General features: G+C 44.3%; 1 protein-coding gene across 1 annotated transcript; it reads left to right on the top strand.

The window, feature by feature from the left end:
- Positions 1 to 92: 92 nt before the first annotated feature.
- Positions 93 to 20,346, top strand: SLC39A9 (solute carrier family 39 member 9). Its single transcript, XM_044272220.1, has 8 exons — positions 93 to 253; positions 2,996 to 3,118; positions 10,997 to 11,105; positions 12,823 to 13,005; positions 13,081 to 13,149; positions 14,354 to 14,439; positions 15,771 to 15,905; positions 17,631 to 20,346. The coding sequence occupies exons 2-8, from the start codon at positions 3,023 to 3,025 to the stop codon at positions 17,859 to 17,861; spliced, it is 909 nt and encodes a 302-aa protein (XP_044128155.1). The 5' UTR covers positions 93 to 253; positions 2,996 to 3,022; the 3' UTR covers positions 17,862 to 20,346.
- The last annotated feature ends 1,291 nt before the right edge of the window (positions 20,347 to 21,637 follow it).

Genomic DNA, 21,637 nt, shown 5'->3' on the forward strand with positions numbered 1-21,637 from the left:
TCTGCGTAATAGAAAGCGGACAAAGCTCAGCTGTGTAACACAGCGGTGACGTCAGCGGCCATGTGACCCGGAAGTAGTCTGTGTAGTGACACCATGGCAGCTAGAGGACCTGAGAAAGCAAGATGGCGGCCTGTGTATGTGTTACCCGCTAAGGCCTATAGTCAGCAGCTGTGATCGGGCTGTCGGGGGATTTTCGCCGAGGGACATCGTATCTTTCTAGGACCGGACAGATCCGCCGTGACCCGAAATACATGTGAGATTCCTCCTGTAGACGAGCCACAGCCGGCGACATGCTCCGCTCGGTGGCTCCATGTCCCATCATTATCATGTTAGGTGGAGTTAGTAATGCTGTCATTATAGGATCAGCTCAGCCTCAGGGCAGGCATGAAGTGATGATCACAGAGGGCTGCCATGACAGCACACGGGTTAACTGCCCCGGCCCCCTTCAGTCTCCCCACCAAGCTTTGTTTTCCTGTCCTGTGACATGTCCGTATATATACTGCCCATGCTAGCACTAGGACGTCCTCAGCCGTGACGTGTCCATATATACTGGACATGATGGCAGCAGCCTGTACTCAGCCGAGACTTGTCCATATATACTAGACATGATGGCAGCAGCCTGTACTCAGCCGTGACGTGTCCATATATACTGGACATGATGGCAGCAGCCTGTACTCAGCCGTGATGTGTCCATATATACTGGACATAATGCCAGCAGCCTGTCCTTAGCAGTAATGTGTCCATATATACTGGACATGATGGCAGCAGCCTGTACTCAGCCGTGACGTGTCCATACATACTGGACATGATGGCAGCAGCCTGTACTCAGCCGAGACGTGTCCATACATACTGGACATGATGGCAGCAGCCTGTACTCAGCCGAGACTTGTCCATATATACTGGACATGATGGCAGCAGCCTGTACTCAGCCGTGACTTGTCCATATGTACTGGACATGATGGCAGCAGCCTGTACTCAGCCGTGACGTGTCCATATATACTGGACATGATGGCAGCAGCCTGTACTCAGCCGTGACGTGTCCATATACTGGACATGATGGCAGCAGCCTGTACTCAGCCGTGACGTGTCCATACATACTGGACATGATGGCAGCAGCCTGTACTCAGCCGAGACGTGTCCATACATACTGGACATGATGGCAGCAGCCTGTACTCAGCCGAGACTTGTCCATATATACTGGACATGATGGCAGCAGCCTGTACTCAGCCGTGACTTGTCCATATGTACTGGACATGATGGCAGCAGCCTGTACTCAGCCGTGACGTGTCCATATATACTGGACGCGATGGCAGCAGCCTGTACTCAGCCGTGACGTGTCCATATATACTGGACGTGATGGCAGCAGCCTGTACTCAGCAGTGACGTGTCCATATATACTGGACGTGATGGCAGCAGCCTGTACTCAGCCGTGACGTGTCCATATATACTGGACGTGATGGCAGCAGCCTGTACTCAGCAGTGACGTGTCCATATATACTGGACGTGATGGCAGCAGCCTGTACTCAGCCGTGACGTGTCCATATATACTGGACGTGATGGCAGCAGCCTGTACTCAGCAGTGACGTGTCCATATATACTGGATATGATAACCCCAGTAAGGTATGGGTATAAAATGTAACTGACGAAAGTATGCTAAAAATAAAGCAACTCTCTCCTCACCTTTACCTCTTCCATGGCTGAAATCCAACCCAAGTAATGAGTATGCTGATGAGGCAGTGTTCTAGCTTATGCATGCTCTACCTGCGGCTCTCCAGCTGTTGTAAAACTACAACTCCCACAATGCCCTTCTGTAGGCTGATAGCTGTAGGCTATTGGGGCATGCTGGGAGTTGTGGTTTTGCAGCAGCTGGAGGTCCGCAGGTTGAGCATGCCGCTCTTCACGGGCTTTCCCATGTAGGTACGTGCATCTGTTAACATGTCCTACAGTGTATGACCCATGTCTCCTAGTCTCCATTAGTTACAGCCAAATCCTGCGCTCCCCATCCCTCCGCACATCGTCGAGGTCTCTGCTTCTCCTAATATACATTGGTTATACAAGTCACAAACCAGGAAAGTGTCAGATCCGTTTTGCAAATTGGAGAGTTTTAGAGATTATAAGGGTTAAAAAAGTCACAAAGAATATTTACAAGGTTTACTTATTTTAATTTTTTTATGATGCATCGGTGAAATACAAAAATGGCTGCACGTGTGCGCATAGTCTTCGGCCTCAGCACACGACTGTTTTGCGCAAAGTACTGATGCGGTCTGTGTTTTTTTTTTTTTTGCAAACCTATTGACTTAAAAGGGTCCGTGGTCCACATTTTGCCGACATGTTCTATCTATTTCCGCAACGGATATATGGATGTCAAAAGCACGCCGATAATCTGTGTGCTTTTCGCAGTCAATAGGTCCACAAAAAATGCTGCCGCAACAAGGACGGTACCTGTATGGTGGTGTGCATGAGGCCTTATGGAGTTTACCAGGATAGAGTAATTTCTTTTGTAATAAAATGTGTCTAAAAAAAAGACTTTTATCCATAAGATGTTATTATAGTGTCACTGAGCTTTTCAAAGGTCTTAATCAGTGGGGTCTGAGTGCGGAGACCCCCACTAATCCCTAGAACGAGAAGAGGGAAGCGCTCTCTCTCCTTGCTGCAGGAGACAGAATTGAGACTGGTCCTTAGACGTCTACTGGATCCGTCTCTGATAGCAATGAGAGAGCGCGTAAGCGCTTCTCTCTCCTCTTTCTAGTGATTGGTGGGGGGTCTCAGCCAATCAAAACCTTTAGTAAGTTGCTACAAAGGTTTTGGAAAACTCAGTGACCCTATAAAATAATCCGTGGCCCCCACTTCATCTCCCTGGTCATGTACTTTTCCACTGGTGGTCTTGAGAACACGTCCTGCATTAGCTCTCTCTTGACCAGTAAGTCAGATGCCGCCATGTTGGTAATGGCGGAGGGTACAGCATTATAGGATAACACTTTTTCTTGGCTTGCAGAGTGAAGCCTGAATCCTCTTCGCAGTCATGGATGACTTCAGCTCTATCAGCCTCCTGTCGCTGGCTATGCTGGTCGGCTGCTATGTGTCTGGAATAATCCCGCTAGCCGTTAACTTTTCAGAGGTATGGGTCGATCCTTTCTATGAATATTCAGTCCATTTTTTTTTCATTTTGGGTAGAACACATGTGAACAATTTAGATTGTCAGGGAATGTGTTATCAGAACATGACATTATTTAAATAATGTTTAATTATTGATTGTGTTTTTACAACAAAAAGAAACGCTAAGGCCCCTTTCACACGGGCGAGATTTCCGCGCGGGTGCGATGCGTGAGGTGAACACATCACTTGTGCGGTGATATTCACGCATCACTTGTGCTTTGCGTGAAAATCGCAGCATGCTCTTCTTTGTGCGTTTTTCACGTAACGCAGGCCTCATAGAAATGAATGGGGTTGCGTGAAAATCGCAAGCATCCGCAAGCAAGTGCGGATGCGGTGCAATTTTCACGCACGGTTGCTAGGTGACGATCGGGTTGAGGACCCGATCGTTATTTTCCCTTATAACAGGGTTATAAGGGAAAATAATAGCATTCTGAATACAGAATGCATAGTACAATAGGGCTGGAGGGGTTAAAAAAAAAATATAAAAAAATGTAACTCACCTTAATCCACTTGTTCGCGCAGCCGGCATCTCCTTCTGTCTTCTTTTGTGAGGAATAGGACCTTTGATGACATCACTATGCTCATCACATGGTCCGTCACATGATCCATCACCCTATTGTACTATGCATTCTGTATTCAGAATGCTATTATTTTCCCTTATAACTATGTTATAAGGGAAAATAATACAATGTACACAACCTTGAACCTGAACTTCAGTGAAGAAGTTCGGGTCTTGGTACCACATTCAGTTTTTTATCACTCGCGTGCAAAACGCATTGCACCCGCGCGATAAAAACTGAACAATGGAACGCAATCGCAGTCAAAACTGACTACAATTGCGTACCTACTCGTGCGGGTTTGCCACAATGCATCGGGACGCATCCTAATCCGGACACGCTAGTCTGTAAGGGGCCTAAGGGGGACCTTATTAATACTTAACTTTTAATATAGTTTGCAGATAGAATAAAAGCCCATAAGCAGGTAAACCTATAGATAGGGTTGTTGCGGGTATCGAAATTTTGATACCCAATCGATACTTTTGTCCCGGTATCGATACGATACCGGGATTTCAATTTTTTCGATACTGGGCTGCGCAGTCTAGTATCACAGAACATGAGCGCGCTGCTGTCGGCGCACTCGTGTTCTCTCAGCACCACAGGGGAGAAGGAAGCGGTGTCTCCCTCCCCTCTGTGCCGCTGCTGCCAATAAGAGGAGAGGCGGGCACCACCAATGATAGGACTTTTCCTGGGTTGGACTATTGGAGCAATAGGGAGGAGACAGCAGCTTCTCTAGTGGGCGTTCCTTCTCCTTGGCTGTAGCGTTGTCCAATCGCAGTGCAGGGAGAAGGAACGCCCACTAGAAGAGCTGATGTCTCCTCCCCATTGCTCCGGTCGTAATTAGCATATGGAGCAGGAGACAGTAATCGCGAACGGAGCGGCGCCCAGGAATAATAGTAAGTGCTGGGACATCTCTGGGCGCCGCTCTGTGTTGCCTAATACTTAACTAAGTCCGGACCCATATAACACATAATACAGGAGGCAGGTGCCGGCAGCAGAATCGCATAGCCGGCACCCTGCTCGCTGCCAGTACCCGCCTCCTGTATAAAGGGTTAATTATCATTGGTGGCACAGTGCGCCCGCCCCATTAAAATCATTGGTGGCACAGTGCGCCCACCCCCCCTGAACCCCCCCAGTATTAAAATCATTGGTGGCAGTGGCCACAGGGTCCCCTCCCCTTCTCGTTGGTGGCAGTGGCCACAGGGTCCCCTCTCCCCTCCTCATTGTTGGCAGTGGTAGTTTCTAATCGGAGCCCCAGCAGTGTAATCCTGGGGCTCCGATCGGTTACCATGGCAGCCAGGACGCTACTGGCTGCCATAGTCGGCTCCCTACTGCTGTGTGCACAGAACCCAGGGCAGCATGGACAGTGTGAGGTCCTATTCACCCTGATAGAGATCTATCAGGGTGAATAGGACAAGGGATGAAAGATCCCAGGTTCTAGCCCCTAAAGGGGGAAATAGTTATTAAATAAAAAGTGTAAAGTTTTGCGTGGTATCGAATAAAAAATTTGGTATCGCAACAACTCTACCTATAGATAAAGGTGACGCACGCTTGTGCAATGGTTCACAGTATACAGGTAAAAAGAACGGTCTTACCATATGGTCATATCGTGGTATCTACTGGGGGTCTGATGGATCCGTGTGCTGGGTCTCTTACCCTGGATTACCCTACTTGACCTGAGCTAATGATGCTGCCCAGGGAGCAATGTGCTCAACCTCAGAAGGGCGACCCCACTGAGTCGTTCTTAACTGACTAGGTGTCCCTGCTTCTTCCTATGCAGCCTGCATAGGGAGTTTAAAATTTTAATGAAAAAAACAAAAAGACAGTTGATTATTTTACATAAAATATATTTTATTGCACATAAATTATGTAAAAGAAAAAAACTAAGCTTATTAGGTATTCGCACGACTGAAACAACCTCAATGACGCCTTCAACAGGTTATTCAGCATGAAATATGTAAACGATGTGTACACTGTAAACAATAAAGTAAAAGGAACAAAAATGTACATAAATTACAAACTATGGTATTTTTAGAACTATACAACGACCTACAATTAGAAGCATAAGAAAAGAAAATTCCATTTTTTTTTTTTTTTATCTCCCATAGCTGATATACAGTTGTTATGGGATAGACACAGTACAACATCCAATGCCTCATAAAATTGCCAGCCACAGTGCCTTACCACATTTCTCATCTCATTAGCAGCCATAATGCCCCCTGACTGTGCCAGTTTCAGTGCCCCCTAATTATGCCAGCCAGGGTGCCTCACACATTAGCAGCCATAGTGCCTCCAATTATGCTAGCCACAGTGCCTTATCACATTGCCAGCCACAGTGCTCAACTCATTAGCAGCCAAAATTCCCCCTGAATGTGCCAGTTGCAGTGCCCCCTGGCTATATGCCAGCCACAGTGCCTCGCCACAGTGCCCCCTGATGATGGCAGCCAGAGTGCCTCATCACATTAGCAGCTATAATTCTCCCAATTATGCTAGCAGTAACAGAACTCAGTCTCCTGCTGGCAGCTGTTAAAAATTATGCATTCTGGGACAACCCCTTTAAGAGGTTAAAAAAAATAACCATAGGCTTTTTTATTTTATTTTTTTATTTTTTATCCTTGTTGCTCCATTTATAAATTGCATGACGAATAGGGTAATGCGGTCAGTCATCTTACTGGCCCTTATATTGCACAATGAGAAGCTTCTCATAGACTTGCATAGAGAGTATGAGTTTCAGTCCACACAGAAGACGCTGTAAGACGTGGGTAGTGCGCCCATACAGGAGCTCACAATCCCCCTACGGAGAGGGTTAGAAAAAGGCTTTCTTCAGTTGGGTTTGCTTATTTGTTATATCTGCTGTCGTCTGTGTTTTTTAAAAGGTTTTCCAGTGCAATAATTTTGTGTAAAAGGGGGTAAAAAAAAAAAGATGAATCCCCGTCACTGCTGCACAGACAATATTCCAGTCCCCACTGCTCTCCTGGCTGGACTCGACACACAGGAAACTGCTGAGTGCCCAGTCTGAACGATTTCGTGTGCTCACTCCAGAAGTGGGGTGCAATGAGGACCAGGGGATCATAGCAGTGGCGAGGGATTAGAGAGGTAAGTACTGTTTTGCGGATCCGCAAAACACAGATACCAGCTGTGTGCGTTCCGCATTTTGCAGACCGCACATGGCCGGCGCTATATAAAGAATGCCTATACTTGTCCGCAACCGCAGACAAGAATAGGACGTGCACCATATTTTTTGCGGGGCCGCGGAATGGAACAACGGATGCGAACAGCACACATTGAAATGAATAGGTCCGCACCCGTTCCGCTAAATTGCAGAACGGATGCAGATCCATTTATACAGTTGTGTGAATGCGCCATTAGATGCACCTGATGATGAGACTCGCCCTAGGTTTTAGAGGAGGAAAATAAGAAAAATATTTTTCATCAGATCCTCTTCCCACCCCCCCCCCCCCCCCCCAACCATATCAGGACATCCCATCAGACCTTATATCAGCCTTTTATTTCAGACCTCAGATCAGCCCTCAATGTCAGACCCCCATCAGACTTTAGATCAGCCCTTTATTTCCGACCCATACCAGACCTTAGATTAGCCCTCAATGTCAGACCCCCCCCCCCCCCCCCCCAATCAGAGTTTCTTGCCAGAACCATCAGACCTCAGATCAGAATAAAATAAACTCCTCTTACCTCTCTGCGCCGCGGCTCCTCTCCATCAGCAGTCAGGCTCCCATGTCTTCTCCGGCCCGTGCTGCACCTGACTGCGTGCAGCGTCAGGTGATAGTGTGCAAACTACGTCCTGGCGCTGTATGGGGTCAGGATAGTGCAGCAGCGGCCCCAGGAAGGAAGACCAGGGAGGGTGAGTACCGGAAGCGCTCGCAGCGCTTCACTCCCTGCTCCTGGCACCTAATGCATACTAGAGAGAGCTTCCATAATAGAAGCCCTCACTAGTATTCGCTTTTTAAGGCTACTTTCACACTTGCGTTTGGTGCGGATCCGTTTTGGATCTGCACAGACGGATCCGTTCAGATAATACAACTATCTGCATCCGTTCAGAACGGATCCGTTTGTATTATCTTTAACATAGCCAAGACAGATCCATCTTAAACACCATTGAAAGTCAGTGGAGGACGGATCCGTTTTCTATTGTGAAAACAAATCTGTCCCCATTGACTTACATTGTGTGCCAGAACGGATCCGTTTGGCTCAGTTTTGTCAGACAGACACGAAAACGCTGCAAGCAGTGTTTTGGTGTCTGCCTCCAAAGCGGAATGGAGACGGAACGGATGCATTCTGAGTGGATCCTTTTCCATTCAGAATGCATTAGGGCAAAACTGATCCGTTTTGGACCGCTTGTGAGAGCCCTGAACGGATCTCACAAACGGAAACCAAAACGCCAGTATGAAAGTAGCCTAAGACTCACAGCCGTTGTCCTCCTACTTTTTGGGGGGAAAAAGTGCAAAAAATATGGTAATCATTTTTTTTATTTTTATTTTTTAAAACCTCCTTCTGCACCTTATTTATACAGAATTCTTCCACTAGAACACCCATTTAGGAAGGGTGGCAGAATCTGCAATTTCCCCTTTAATAAGTTCTATACATTTGGGACAGATTAGTCCATCTTTCACAGCTTCGGATGCCTGAACAGCACTTCAGTTATGTTGCTGTAGACTTGTTCAACAGGTTCTTGTATTGACAGGGACTTTACTTTGGAGTTTCAGGTTTTTAGTTGGCCACCCTAATAACTATGCTCTTGTTGAGCTGCAGTAATCTTGTGTTATTGGTGCACACTAACCTTTGTCCTGCCTCTGCAGAATAGCATGGTTGCTGTAGCCTTCGGCCAAACTGAAATTGTTATTTTATATTAATACTTTAATATATTCCAGGGACCTGTACATGTGATGAGGTTTTACATAGACAATTTAAACCAAGTACAATAAGCAAGGACTGCTTAGTGACAGACTAGTACAGATCAGGAGAGGACCCTGCCCAAAATGCTTATTTGGCTGAGACGTGGCAGCAGGCCACTGTAGGTTGTAGACTTTCCTGGAGAGGTGAGGTTTCAGGTTGCTTTTGAGAGTTTTGATGTTGGTGGAGAGTCTGATGTGCTGGGGTCATGAGTTCCAGAGTATGGGGAATGTACGAGAGAAATCTTGTAGGCCAGGCATGCTCAACTTGTGGCCCTCCAGCTGTTGCAAAACTACAACTCCCAGCATGCCCTAACAGCCTACAGCTATCAGCCTACAGCAGGGCATAGTGGGAGTTGTAGTTTTACAACAGCATGAGGGCCGCAGGTTGAGCATGCCTGTTGTAGGCGATTGTGAGAGGAACAGACAAGAGGAGAGCAAAGGAGGTCTTGCGAGGATAAGAGCTTACGTGTGGGAATGTATTGGGAAAGCAGAGATATAAGGGAGGGACAGATTATGGTCAGCTGTGTATGTAGTGGTTAGTATTTTGAACTGAATTTGCTGGGCAATGGGGAGCCAGAGAAGGGATTGGCAGGGGGGAGTGGTGGACTAACCAGGCAGTGGAGTTGAGAATGGATTGGATGAGTGTTAGATGGGTGGCCACAGAGGAGAATGTTGCAGTAGTCTAGGCAGGAGATGATGAGGGCATGTACAAGCATTTTAGTTGACTCAGGGTTGTGAAAGAAGCTGATGTGAGAATTTGTTCTGCAGGCAGCAGGAGCTAGTTTGGCTTTGATGTGTGGTTTGAAGAGAATGAAATGTTATCCAAATGGTGGACGTATGAGATTGGAGAAAGTGTGGAGCCATTAACTGTAATTGATAGGTCATTTGGCATGGGGGTAAGATGATGAACTTTGTTTTCTCCATGTTCCGTTTTAAAAAGAAAGAGGAGGAGAACAAGAATATAGCTAATAGACATGCTGGAACATGGATAACAAGAAGTGGCATCTGGACCATAGAGGTAGATTTGAGTATCAGCAGCATAGAAGTGGTTCTGAAAGCTGTGGGACTATGAGCTGTCCCAGGCCGAAGAATGGAGAACAGTAAGATTCCCAGGACAGAGTCTTGAGGGACACTGACAGAGGGGGCATGATGAGGAGGTGGTGGGTGAATGGGGGACACTGAATGTTAGCTTGGTGAGGTATAAGGATATCCAAGAGAGGCATAAGTCTCTGACGCCAAGAATGAGAGAGTTTGTAACGAGGAAATGGTCAGCTGTGTCAAAGGCAGAGGATAGGTCTACAAGTAGGAACATAGAGTAATGACGTTTAGGTCATCATGGAAGACAGATTGTAGCTCGGCAAAAAGGGAGTGATATGTGAGGTGGGAGGATTGTACAAGGTTGCCATGTTAGTCTAGGAGTTTTGATGGAAACAGAAATAGTGAGATGGAGCGATAACTGGATAAAGAGGAGATCAAGCGAAGGCTGGGAGTGATACCAGTGGTTAATGTTAGGTTGAAGAGGTGGGTAAGGGCTTGTATAGGGGTGCATTTTGGGGATGTTGTGGGATAGCATTGGGTCAAGGGTGTCAGTGGTGAGGTTTGATTTGGCGTTTTGGGTGTAAAGCTTTTCCTCAGTAAGAGCTCATTCCCACAAGCGTAAGCACTCGGTGCCCGTGCTGCGGACCGCAAATTGCAGTCCGCAATGCACGGGCATGACCATTTACTTGACTGGGGTCCGCGATTCACATCCGACTGTCCGCACTGCAAAAAAGTGCATGCACTACTTATTTGCGGAATGGATGCATGGAACGGAACCCCACAGAAGCACTCCGTAGTGCTTCCGTTCCGTTCAGCACCGCATCTCCGGATTTGCCCTGTGTATTGAGGAGCCGCCGTATGCGGGGCAACGGTTGTGGGCATGAGCCCTAATAGTGGGGAAGCAGGTTATGTGAGAAGAGCAGGAGTTGTGTAATTACACTGTTCTCAGTTCATGATATACTGTGCTTCTCTAACGCAATCTTGTGGATAATTAACTGGTGTACCTTGCCCTACATCACTGTATAGAGAGACAGACAGGAGGATGAAACAAGTACAAATCATGTCCTAATCTTACAATTTATCATTCTGTGAATGAGTGAAACCATTTAATACACTGGACAGTCCAGATTTTTTATCTTTCATATAAATTGATGAACATTTTTTTTTTTATAGTATAAAAAAAAAAACTATAACAAAATGATCTTCTTGAAACCCTATAATTTTCTTGAATATTGTTGGTCCCGGCCATATATTCTGTTGTATGCAGTTTGTGCAAATAATGTTGATAATAGTGTAGACTCATGTGAGATGTCATGTGCTTCTGATTTTTAGGAACGTCTAAAGTTGGTGACAGTACTGGGTGCAGGTCTCCTGTGTGGAACTGCATTAGCGGTCATTGTACCAGAAGGTGTCCATGCCCTCTATGAAGAAGTACTAGAAGGTTGGTATCCTGAGCAAGCTAGATTAGATTGTAATTTGTATCCTTCATGGATAGATTGTGTTGGAACATACAACTAGCAATAACACTGGAATTAGAAATGGACATATTAATAACAGAGACGCAGACATCGGCCTCGGTACTCTGTGTCCTAGCCACATCATATATCGACAGTTCTTTTCCATTGATGTCCATATAAGCCCTCAGGACTAAAAACATTGGACTATCTTTATTAACACCACTGGGTGACAAGGAAAAGTAGGTTTAACCTGGTTTCTCCAGAAGTGCTGACAGAACAAATGGTTGACACAGAGATCCACTGGGGTGCAGTGTGTGAGAAGACCACCAGCCACATGGCCGTCTAAACTGCCTGATTAAAATAGAAAAAATATGAAATTTTCCAACCCAGCATATCATATTTTTGACAGTCTTTCTTTGATCTTCTCGTAAAAATCCAGTATCCTAGGACAGTGATGGCTAACCTCCGTGGTAAAAAAACTCCCAAGATAAACACTTGCTTGGCTGTTCTCAGAACTAAAAAAAAAATGAATGCTGGGAGTCGTAGTTTCAGCACTGGAGTGCCAGAGGTTAGCCATCACTGTCCTAGGAGGTCATTCTCCTCCTCCTCCTCCTCCTCCTCCTCCTCACTAGTCTGTGACAAGTTGTAAGCCTTCCTACTGTATTCTCTTTTCTCACCCAGCTCCTTCAGTCAGTCTCCGCCAAAGATGGATCAGAATAACTGGAGATTAACCCCTTTATTCCCAGGACTGTGTGCGCCAAGATCTTGCAGGCAGTGCTGCAGACTGATAAACAGTGATGGCAACTATGGGGGTCATTTATTAAACAGAAATACGCCTATATTAGGCGTATTTCTGGTGCAGATTGTGGCGCAAAAATCCTTTGCGCCGCAATCTGCGACTTTTCCCCGCTCACGCCATGTCTAGAAAAAGTGGGTGTGGCTGGGAAGGCGGCCTGTCTCATTTACAATTTTTTACGCATGTTTAGGGCATAGAAAATGGTCTAAATGTAAGACCGCTAGGAAGCTGTCTTACCTTTAGAAGCAGCAAAGGATCAATTATGTAGAGGCCTGTGCCTCTACATAACTTCAGCGGAACCACCGTCAGCACAGGGCCTTATTAAGACCCGCATCTAAAGCGACATTCTTAATAAACGTGCCCCTATATGTCTTGTTCACTTTGAGCGTTCCTTTAGCCCTCACTTCCTGGATTGATAGTGTGTTCTTAATGAGAAGGTATCAGATAGTTTCGTCCACTGAACTCTTATGGCCCAATTAGGCCGAATAATTTTCTGGCCAATTATCAGGAACACGTGTTCCCTATGAATGCTTTGTTCCCGATAATTGACCCGTATACCTGTGCTGCCGATAAACAAGCAAAAGCTCATTTGTCAGATGATTTTTCATCGGGATAAAAGATGCACTAATATTGGGAAGCACATCTCCCTGTGTAGTCAGGACTGAATGAGGCAGGAATGACTACTGTACCAATCATTCCTCCTACATTCACTTTGCATCGATCTGTGTAATAGGCCGTGTGAACGAGCTCCAATTGACATGTTAATTATCCATCAACACTCGTTCTGACTGAACATCGGGATGTCTAATTGGGTCCTTAGGGAATTTATGCTGATCTAGAATTTGGTGCACTCTAAGTCCACTTATGCAACCAAATATTAGGGCAAAATTGTTCATTTTTTTCAGCAAAACATCATGAACTGGAAAGCTCGAAAGTAAAGGAATCAGAGACTGGAGCTGAAGTCTTATCAGTCCATGAACATGATCATTCTAGACTACATGCTTACATTGGGGTCTCCCTAGTCCTGGGCTTTGTCTTCATGTTGCTGGTGGATCAGATTGGCAGCTCTCATATGCACTCTGTGGAGGGTGAGTACTGATGGGATGGATATGCATACAGCAGTTCTGTTTCTGAGTGTCTGATGGATTTATTTTCTTTCTTAGACCCAGAGGCAGCGAGAGCCGCCAGTTCCAAGATTACCACCACTCTGGGTCTTGTAGTGCACGCTGCAGGTAAGGAGACACCACATCATATAGAGCATTCTATAGTCTGTTAGCTTGAGTCTGCATACTTTGTGCCAAATTTATCAACTGACGTCATTGTTTTTTAATGGGCTTGGCCCATCTCACAATTTGGTTAATTATCGCTAGGATATGCCATCAATATCCGAGGTGTGGATCCCAAAGCCAAAGGAGAGTGTACTGCGCATTCACTGCATGCTGTCCATTCACTTCCATGGTACTTCTGAAAAGAACCCAGAACTCCCATAGAAGTGAATGGAGAGAGCACTGCAAAAGCGCAGCCACCGATCAATTCACCTCTGTGGGTGTTCCGGAAATAGGTGAGCCAACGCTCGGCTATTTTCGTTACTCCCATAGAAGTGAATGGATGGTGACCATGCTTTTGCTGTGCCTTGTTCACTTTGGGGGCCCTGTTGTAGAGATACCGTAGGTGTGAGACCTGCACCTATCAGACATTGGTGGCATATCCTAGTGATATGCCACTAAAGTGCGAGATGGGCCAACCCATTTAATCCTCTCTTGTCTAGAAATGCTACTCCATTTTTTTTTCTTTTTTACGCTACTTCCTACTGGAGTTAGTTTGCGACTTAATTTTTCTGACATTTGAAGTGGCAGTGAGAAATATGGAGTGACACTAAGGCCTGTTTCACACTTGCGTTGTGGCATTCCAGTTTTAAGATCTGGCAGAGGATCTCAAAACCGAGCCAAAATGGATCCGTTTTGTCACCATTCATTGTCAATGTGGACAAAACTGATCCAAATGTATTCCGTTCCGTTTCATTGTGTTTTTTGACCGTACACAAAACCGCTGCAAACTGCGACTTTGTATCCGATCTGTGAAACAAACCAGATCCAGCATGAAAATCAATGTAAGTCAATGGTGCCGGACTCGTGTGTTTTTTTTTTTTGTTAGCAAATAAAACGGATATGGCTCCCACTGACTGTCAATGATTTTCATACTGGATCCGGTTTGTTCAGTTTTGATAATGCCACAACGCAAGTGTGAAACCGACCTATCATAGATATCAATGCCCACTTTCCCAGCCACTTTTTAGAACTGGAGTGAGTGGAGTGTAAAATGCAAAAGTCATTATTTTTTTGCAGATAAAAAAAAACGCCTTTTTTTTACTTTTGGAGAACAGTGATAATTAATCAATTCCCCCGTGGTTTTTTTTTTTTTTTTAAATCTTCATAGCTGATGGAGTTGCTCTAGGGGCTGCGGCATCAACATCACAGACAAGTGTTCAGCTTATTGTATTTGTGGCCATCATGTTGCATAAGGTAAGTGTCCCCCCCGATAGTTATCCTCATCATTTATCTGGACTACTTACATGAAGAAATGATGAATAATAGCATTGTCTGCTTTACCAGGACCTGGCAACGTGTGGCTCTACAGCCAGATTTATTGCACTGTGCTTCCTTTCCAGCTCACCTGATTGGCATTGTAGCTACCCAACTGTTCACCATTTGACAAATCAGGATGAGTATGCTTATCCTGTCTAGCGGGCACTTTCTGATCAGATGGGCACAGCAAGTGAGCCCATGCGATAAGGAATGGGGCAACAGCTGCAATACAAAACCACAGCCCTACCCTAACTAATGAGCTCAGGGGAACCTTTGACATCTTAGATGTCACCGTCATCAGTGACTATTGCCTCTAACTTGGGTGTTTGATAACTCAGGATGTCTTTAATATTGATGGCCTATCTTCAGGATCTGTCGGTGGGGGGTCTAACTCCCAGGACCCCTGAAAATTGGCTTTTTGAAGAGACGCCAGAGCACAGGCACTTCCTATGCCTGTGTTATCGCATACATTGTTCATATTCCCTAGTGAAAGTGAATGGGCCTAAGCTGAGAGACCAAGCACGGCCGCTATGGAATGGACTGCTCTGTGCTTGGTTAGCTGCGAGGAGGCCATGGCCACTCATTAGAGCACTGCCGCCTCTTCAAACAGCTGATCAGCAGGGGTGCGGGTGTCAGACATCTGATATTCATGACCTATCTTAAGTTTAAAGCAGGCATGTCCAAACTGTGTCCCTCCAGCTGTTGCAAAACTACAACTCCCAGCATGCCTGGATAGCTTACAGCTATTAGGGCATACTGGGAGTTGTAGTTTTGCAACAGCTGGAGGGCCGCAGTTTGGACATGCCTGGTTTAAAGGGTTAGCAAGAGGCCTAGCAAAAGCCCCATCTCTGCTATCAATATCTGCTGTAGGCAAAAATGCTTGGTTCCTAATTGCAAAAATACTTAATTTGAAGTAAAAATATTTTACTACGCGTGACTATGCTCCCCCCCCCCCCCCCCCAAAAAAAAATCTAATGTTCAGTTTTGTCAATACATGCAGCTGCATGAATTCAGGTTTGCGTGCTGCAGTTTAATTTTTTTTCCTTTCTCTTTTCTGACTGCCTTGACTGTCATTTACCATAGACTTCCATTAGACAGGTCTGTGGTTGCAATCTGCCTACGACTCCATATTTTTGAATGACTGCTATCTTCTATCCTATTTTTTGCGCACTTGCTGCTGTCAATGCCGCAAAAAACAAAAAAATGTCAATGTTTTAAAGTAATTCTGCACACACTGATCCATTAATGTTCTCCTGACTTTCTTATAGGCTCCAGCTGCGTTTGGCTTGGTTTCTTTCCTTATGCATGCAGGGTTAGAGCGAAACCGCATCCGGAAGCATTTGCTGGTGTTTGCTTTGGCAGCTCCTTTACTATCAATGTTGACATACTTGGGATTAAGTAAGGTAAGCTACTTCAGAAATACATTTACAGTGTATTGCAGAGGTCACTGATCAGCTTCTGTCCGGACAGTATAGAAGAATATGCAAATAACGTAAATAGCTAAAGTGCATATCTAGATTCCATTACACATTCACTGTTACTCTTTGCCTAGGAGGGATGTGACAAATCGCTAAAACCTCATAAACGGAGTGGCCACTTTGTTAGAGACCCTTGCCCTTTCTTGCTTGGAGCTTTTCTGAATGGAAATGAGATGCAACCTCAGAGTGCAGCATACAATCATGGGAGTAAGGTTTCTGTGGATCATTTTCAGTGGGAATCCACATTAGAATGGAAGAATCGAGCGATCTGAGCGACTTCGAACATGGCATAGTCAACTGGCCAGGGCCATTATTTCACAGGCCGCCAACCTAGTGGGGTTTTCTTATGCAACAGCATTAAGAGGATACTGAGAATGGTGTGACTAAGGAAAACTGTTAATCGACAAAATGGGGTCAGAGGTGGATATAAAAAATCATTCTGACGAACAGGCGAATACAATGCTGGTGCTCGAAGGGGCTATTTACGTGACTTCTTTTGCAGACAGATTTTGGTGGCCGTGCAGAATCTGCCTCGCGTTGTTTTCAATTGCAGGCCGCTCTCTGGTTCATGTGGCCATGGTTTATTCCTGCAACTGCATGAAGAATGGGCAGGTCCTTTCTTGGCGTGGTTGTGGCCATAAACCACGGCCTCCCATTAAAAACAATGAGAGCCGGGTTCTGTGCAGCTACCCTGCGGCTTTTTGGTGTGGAATCGGCAAAGGCACAACTTGCTCTTAAGTAACAGATGGATTTTAACAGCAGAAGACCAGTTCAGGTGTCACTGCTGTCTAAGGGAAGCCGAAGAGTCAATGGGAAAAAGAGCACAGAAATTGGATCATGAACAGTGGAAAAAACATGACCTGGTCAGAAGAATCTAGAATTCTGTTGCACCATGCTGCAAAGAGGGTCAAAATTGGCACAAGCAGCAGGAATCGATGAACTGTTCCTGTCAGGGGTCAACCGTTCAGGCTGGTGGAGGGAATGTTTTCTTGGCACACCTTGGGTCATCTGATGGGTGGACGTGTGGACAGTAGGCTGACCAAGTTCATCCCTTCATGGCAGCTGTGGCAGAAATACTTTTTTGTTTAGCCATGGGTTGATTCCAGGAACATGACAGCGAGTTTTCCTTGCTTCCCTGGCCTTTACATTCCAAAGATTATAATACTATAGAGCATCTCGGGGATGAATAAGAACTGGTTGTTCAGACTATGTCAGCCCTATTTTGTAGAAAAATGTGACCGTAAATGAAAAGCAGGATTTCATAAAAACATATTCTTTATTGTATGTCCATTAAAATCCAATGACGCAGTCACCAGATAAACAATCCAAAGGGCTACGCGTTTTAAACCTGCGTGCGCCAGTTCTTACTCAAAGCAATCAGATGAAGCGGAGATTGTCAGCTTTTCCATCTCATTTCTAGAAACTGAGAAGTTATCCTGTCTGCATGGGCCGATATTACAGCAGAACGATCTCAACACCCAGTGGAGTCTATGCCGCAACAAACTGCTGTAGTTCTGAAGGCCAAAGAAGGTCTAGTGTGGTTCTAGACGAGTGTCTCTAATAACGTGGCCATTCCATGTTTGTAATGATAGTGCCTGGTAAGTCACCCTTGAGCTGGTACTATAATGTCAATGTGTGTTCTCTTCACAGAGCAGTAAAGAGGCCCTCTCCGAGGTGAATGCCACGGGAGTTGCAATGCTTTTCTCTGCTGGGACCTTCCTCTATGTTGCCACAGTCCATGTCCTTCCAGAAGTTGGCGGAATGGGACACAGCCACAAGCCAGAGTCTGGTGCAGCTAAAGGACTGAGCCGCCTGGAAGTATTTGCCTTAGTTGTGGGATGTTTAATACCTCTGGTCTTATCTATAGGACATCAGCACTGAAGTCCAAGTCTGCGTGTCCCAAACCTAATTACACTGGACAAATGCGAGGACCTTCTAAGACTGACGTCTGTTAAAATGAGTTATCGTGTAGTTGAAAATGACTGTTCTGGATTTGGAATATCCTGCTGGGGTGATTGTCTCGCAGTTCAGTGACGCCCCGTACGTACGTGTTTTTTTTTTTTTTTTTAAAACCTAATGATCCGTTGTTAATGTTGGGATATAAGGGGCTTTCAGGAGTGATGACCTGAAGAAAATGGAAACGTCAAATTCTCTTATTTCTTATTTCCTCGCTACACCATATTCTCCTTTGAGGACTCCCGATTGTTCTCAGAAATATTTTTGGACACACAAAATATGAGCTTTATGCAGCAGCTGCCTATGGGGTGGATTATCCGGCATGATCGATGCAATTTGCCAAGGCTTCCTCCATACTGTATTCTGTCGCAGTCTTGAAATTTGAAGAATATCTGGCAAGATTAATAGTACCTGCAGCACACCTTCCACTTCTACTACGTGTATTTGCTGCAGTTTACATGCTGCCCAAGGATTTAGCAGCCGCCTGTCACAGTATGAACACGCTGTTTTTTTTTGTGTTTTTTTTTTCTTCTTCCCATGACGTGGCTTGCAAATACACATGCGGAAAAATCAGCGTCGTATGAACTACAATCTGGAATTCATTTAATCAATGGGCGTTTAATGTTCTATTTTAGTGCAGGAAAACAGCCCTGAAATCCACCACAAGAACAATTGTATGAACGTATTCATTACCTCTGACATATTAACTCTGGTGAACCTTTCCCTAGGGTTGTACCGTTTTTCTCAGATTTCTTCTGGAAATGTACTGGGTAATACCGTTCTGCTTGTCCATAACTTTTGAGCCTATACAGTCTGACATTGTTGGCACGGGTTGGACAGTGTTAGAGTATAGGCCAATGCCCTTCAATGGGAATAGTAACGCCCAGTCCTCAATGTATACCATTAATAACATTCCAAGAGGTATAACAGAGGAACGACAGAACGTAAAAATCCAAGAAATGATTCTCTACAATTGTTTTATGAAAAATTGCAAGTATATATAAAAGAGATGTCAGGAGAGCCGACGGATCCTCTTGGAATGAGTCGTTTTATAATGTGATGAGGTAAAAGGATTGTCAGTGCATAAAAGCAATCGCGTCCTGGTTAGGACGTCATGTTAGTGCAAGACGATGCCCTTTCATTGCCCCTGACAGCAGTGTTTTATGTGAAGTATTTCTGATTGTGACTCGCCGGTGTTTATAAGTTAGCATTGTCTGACCTTCTAAAATTCAGTGTCCATTTGAATACGTTTTTTGGGGTCAGTCTATTAGTTTGTCATTGCCCTGAGCTTCCTAATACTTGTCAAATAATGGTTGGTGTTACCAATGTGATTTGTTGTTAAAGGGGATGTGTCATCAGAAAATGACCTAATGTTTAAATCGCAATTTTGTGTTAAACGTGTTTTTAGAATTTTTTGGTGAGGGTTTTTTACTTTATATTTTTAATTTTTACCATGTCACGATCTATATTTAAAAGAAAAAAATGTATATGGTCACACTGGCCACTAGGTCGAATAATAGGCCATGTTTCCTGTTCAGTACAGTAGCCATTATCATTCTATATATTTTAGATCTAGTGGCCAGTGTGAAAATTGCAGGATGACATACGGTAATTTTTTTTAATATAGTAGCAGAAAAAAATAAAGAAACTCCACAAAAATTCTAAAAAAAAAAAAAACAATAGGTCACATTCCCATTTAAAATTCTCCAAATATCCTTGCATCAAAGTCTTTACTAGAAATGGGGTTGTCCTTGCAAGGAAAAAAAGTACTATTTTTGGCATTGGTGAAGCATCAATTTGCATCTAATAGCAAAATAGCTAATCACATGCACATAGTGGAGGCCATTGGTCACCGGTGGCATTAGTTTGTATTTTGTGGCTTAATAATTTCATCATTTCCCAAGTGTGGCGGCCATTTTTTTGACACTTGTCTCTTGATCTGTTCATAAAGGTACCAGGTACAATGGTTTTCCATGACATATCAGTTTTGACTATTGCATTGTATTACTGTTCATAAGTAGAAGTCGTATCTAGGTCTGTCTTCATACGTGTCACCTCAGCTGGATGCGGACTGAAATTCGGAACAAGACAGAAGTGCGCGATTTTCCTCAAATCCTTGACTGCTTTCTGCCTGCGTATATTATCGCTCTGGATTCTATTGACTTATTAATGTGCAATATCGACTGGCTGTATCCAGCGCTCGTCACTCGAGCCCCGAGGAAGCAAGTGAACTCTTGTTGTCAGCTCTACTCCAGAAGGACAAATCTCCCTTGGTTTGGGGTCCCTGGCTATTTCTGGCCAGAAACTCAATTTTTTTTATGTACATGAAATCATTCCAACATTAACTGCCTTATTTCTTTCATTTTTTTTTCTTTTCCAATTTAATTGTGAATAGTAAATTGATTTTTAACTATACATTTTATGTATAATGTTCTTTTACTTGATTAAATGTTAAATCATCAAAATCAATCTGTCTCTTCTTTCCTTTAAAGCACAGACTCTCCTTTTGAACACCCTGTTCTCTATCTCTCTGTCTATATATATATTATATATATATATATATATATATATATATATATATATATATATATAATATATATATATATTTCTCTCTTATCTTGTAAGGATCCTGAGTTATAACTCCGAGCACATTACTAAAGGATAGACAAGTATTCGCTCTTCCAAATCTACAGCGCCATCCCACAGACTACAATAATCGTTTGAATAATTTGTCAGATGTCATTCCCCTAGTCTAATTAGATCATTGTGCCTCTCGTGATCCACGAGGGTAAAAAGAGAGAAAAAAAAAAAGCAAGATGATTCATACGTTTTTTTAGGCTTGTGGTTTCTGCAGATCTTCCATCCGCCGCTCTCGTATATGAACACATAAGACTACTAGCCGTCTATAGCTATAGGCTGTTGCCCTGATGACCGCACTAGTCTTCCGAAGTTATACTTGGTGCACGTGCTGGGAGTTATTACAGGTTCATGATACGAATGCGCTGCCATGCTAAAGTAGCTGCATATATAAAGAGCCCCATGGATCTCGGGATAAGCAGAAGGCCTCATGCACACAACAGTATATTATCTGCTTTTTTTTTTTTTGGATTGCACACAGACCCATTCATTTCTATGGGTCTGCAAAAACAAAAAAGAACGGACAGCATATTGATGTCATCCCTGTGCTGTCCTTATCCTTGTGTCCATTCCGTAAATTTAGAGAACATATCTTATTCTTGTCTGCATTGCGGACAAGAATAGTCATTTTTATTGATGAGAGTGAGAAAAATGCAGATTCCATACGAAAGGTATCTGTGTTTTATAGATCTGTGGTTTGTGGACTGCAATACAGACATGGTTGTGTGCATGACCATTTACTACTAATGGTCACAGAAGTAAATGAAGAGAGACGCGTGCATGCACGGCCACCTGTCCATTCATTCTCTGCCAGGATGCAGTGGCCAGAAGTTCTTTTGCCAAATTGGTGAAACCTTGTTTTTCACATAGGTGTGGATCCTAGGGGTCTGGGGCACGTGTTTCGCATCATGGATTTGACACGTTTTGGATCATGTTCTTAAATCCATGATTCGAAACGCGTATGAGCACTGTGTTTTGTTATACTTGGATTTTACTACTTGGTACAATAAAGGTCATCATGTTTATTGGAAGCTGGATCCATTTCTTTATTTTCAAGACTATCT

This window comes from Bufo gargarizans, chromosome 11 (assembly GCF_014858855.1).
Source record: "Bufo gargarizans isolate SCDJY-AF-19 chromosome 11, ASM1485885v1, whole genome shotgun sequence".
Taxonomy (NCBI): Eukaryota; Metazoa; Chordata; class Amphibia; order Anura; family Bufonidae; genus Bufo; species Bufo gargarizans.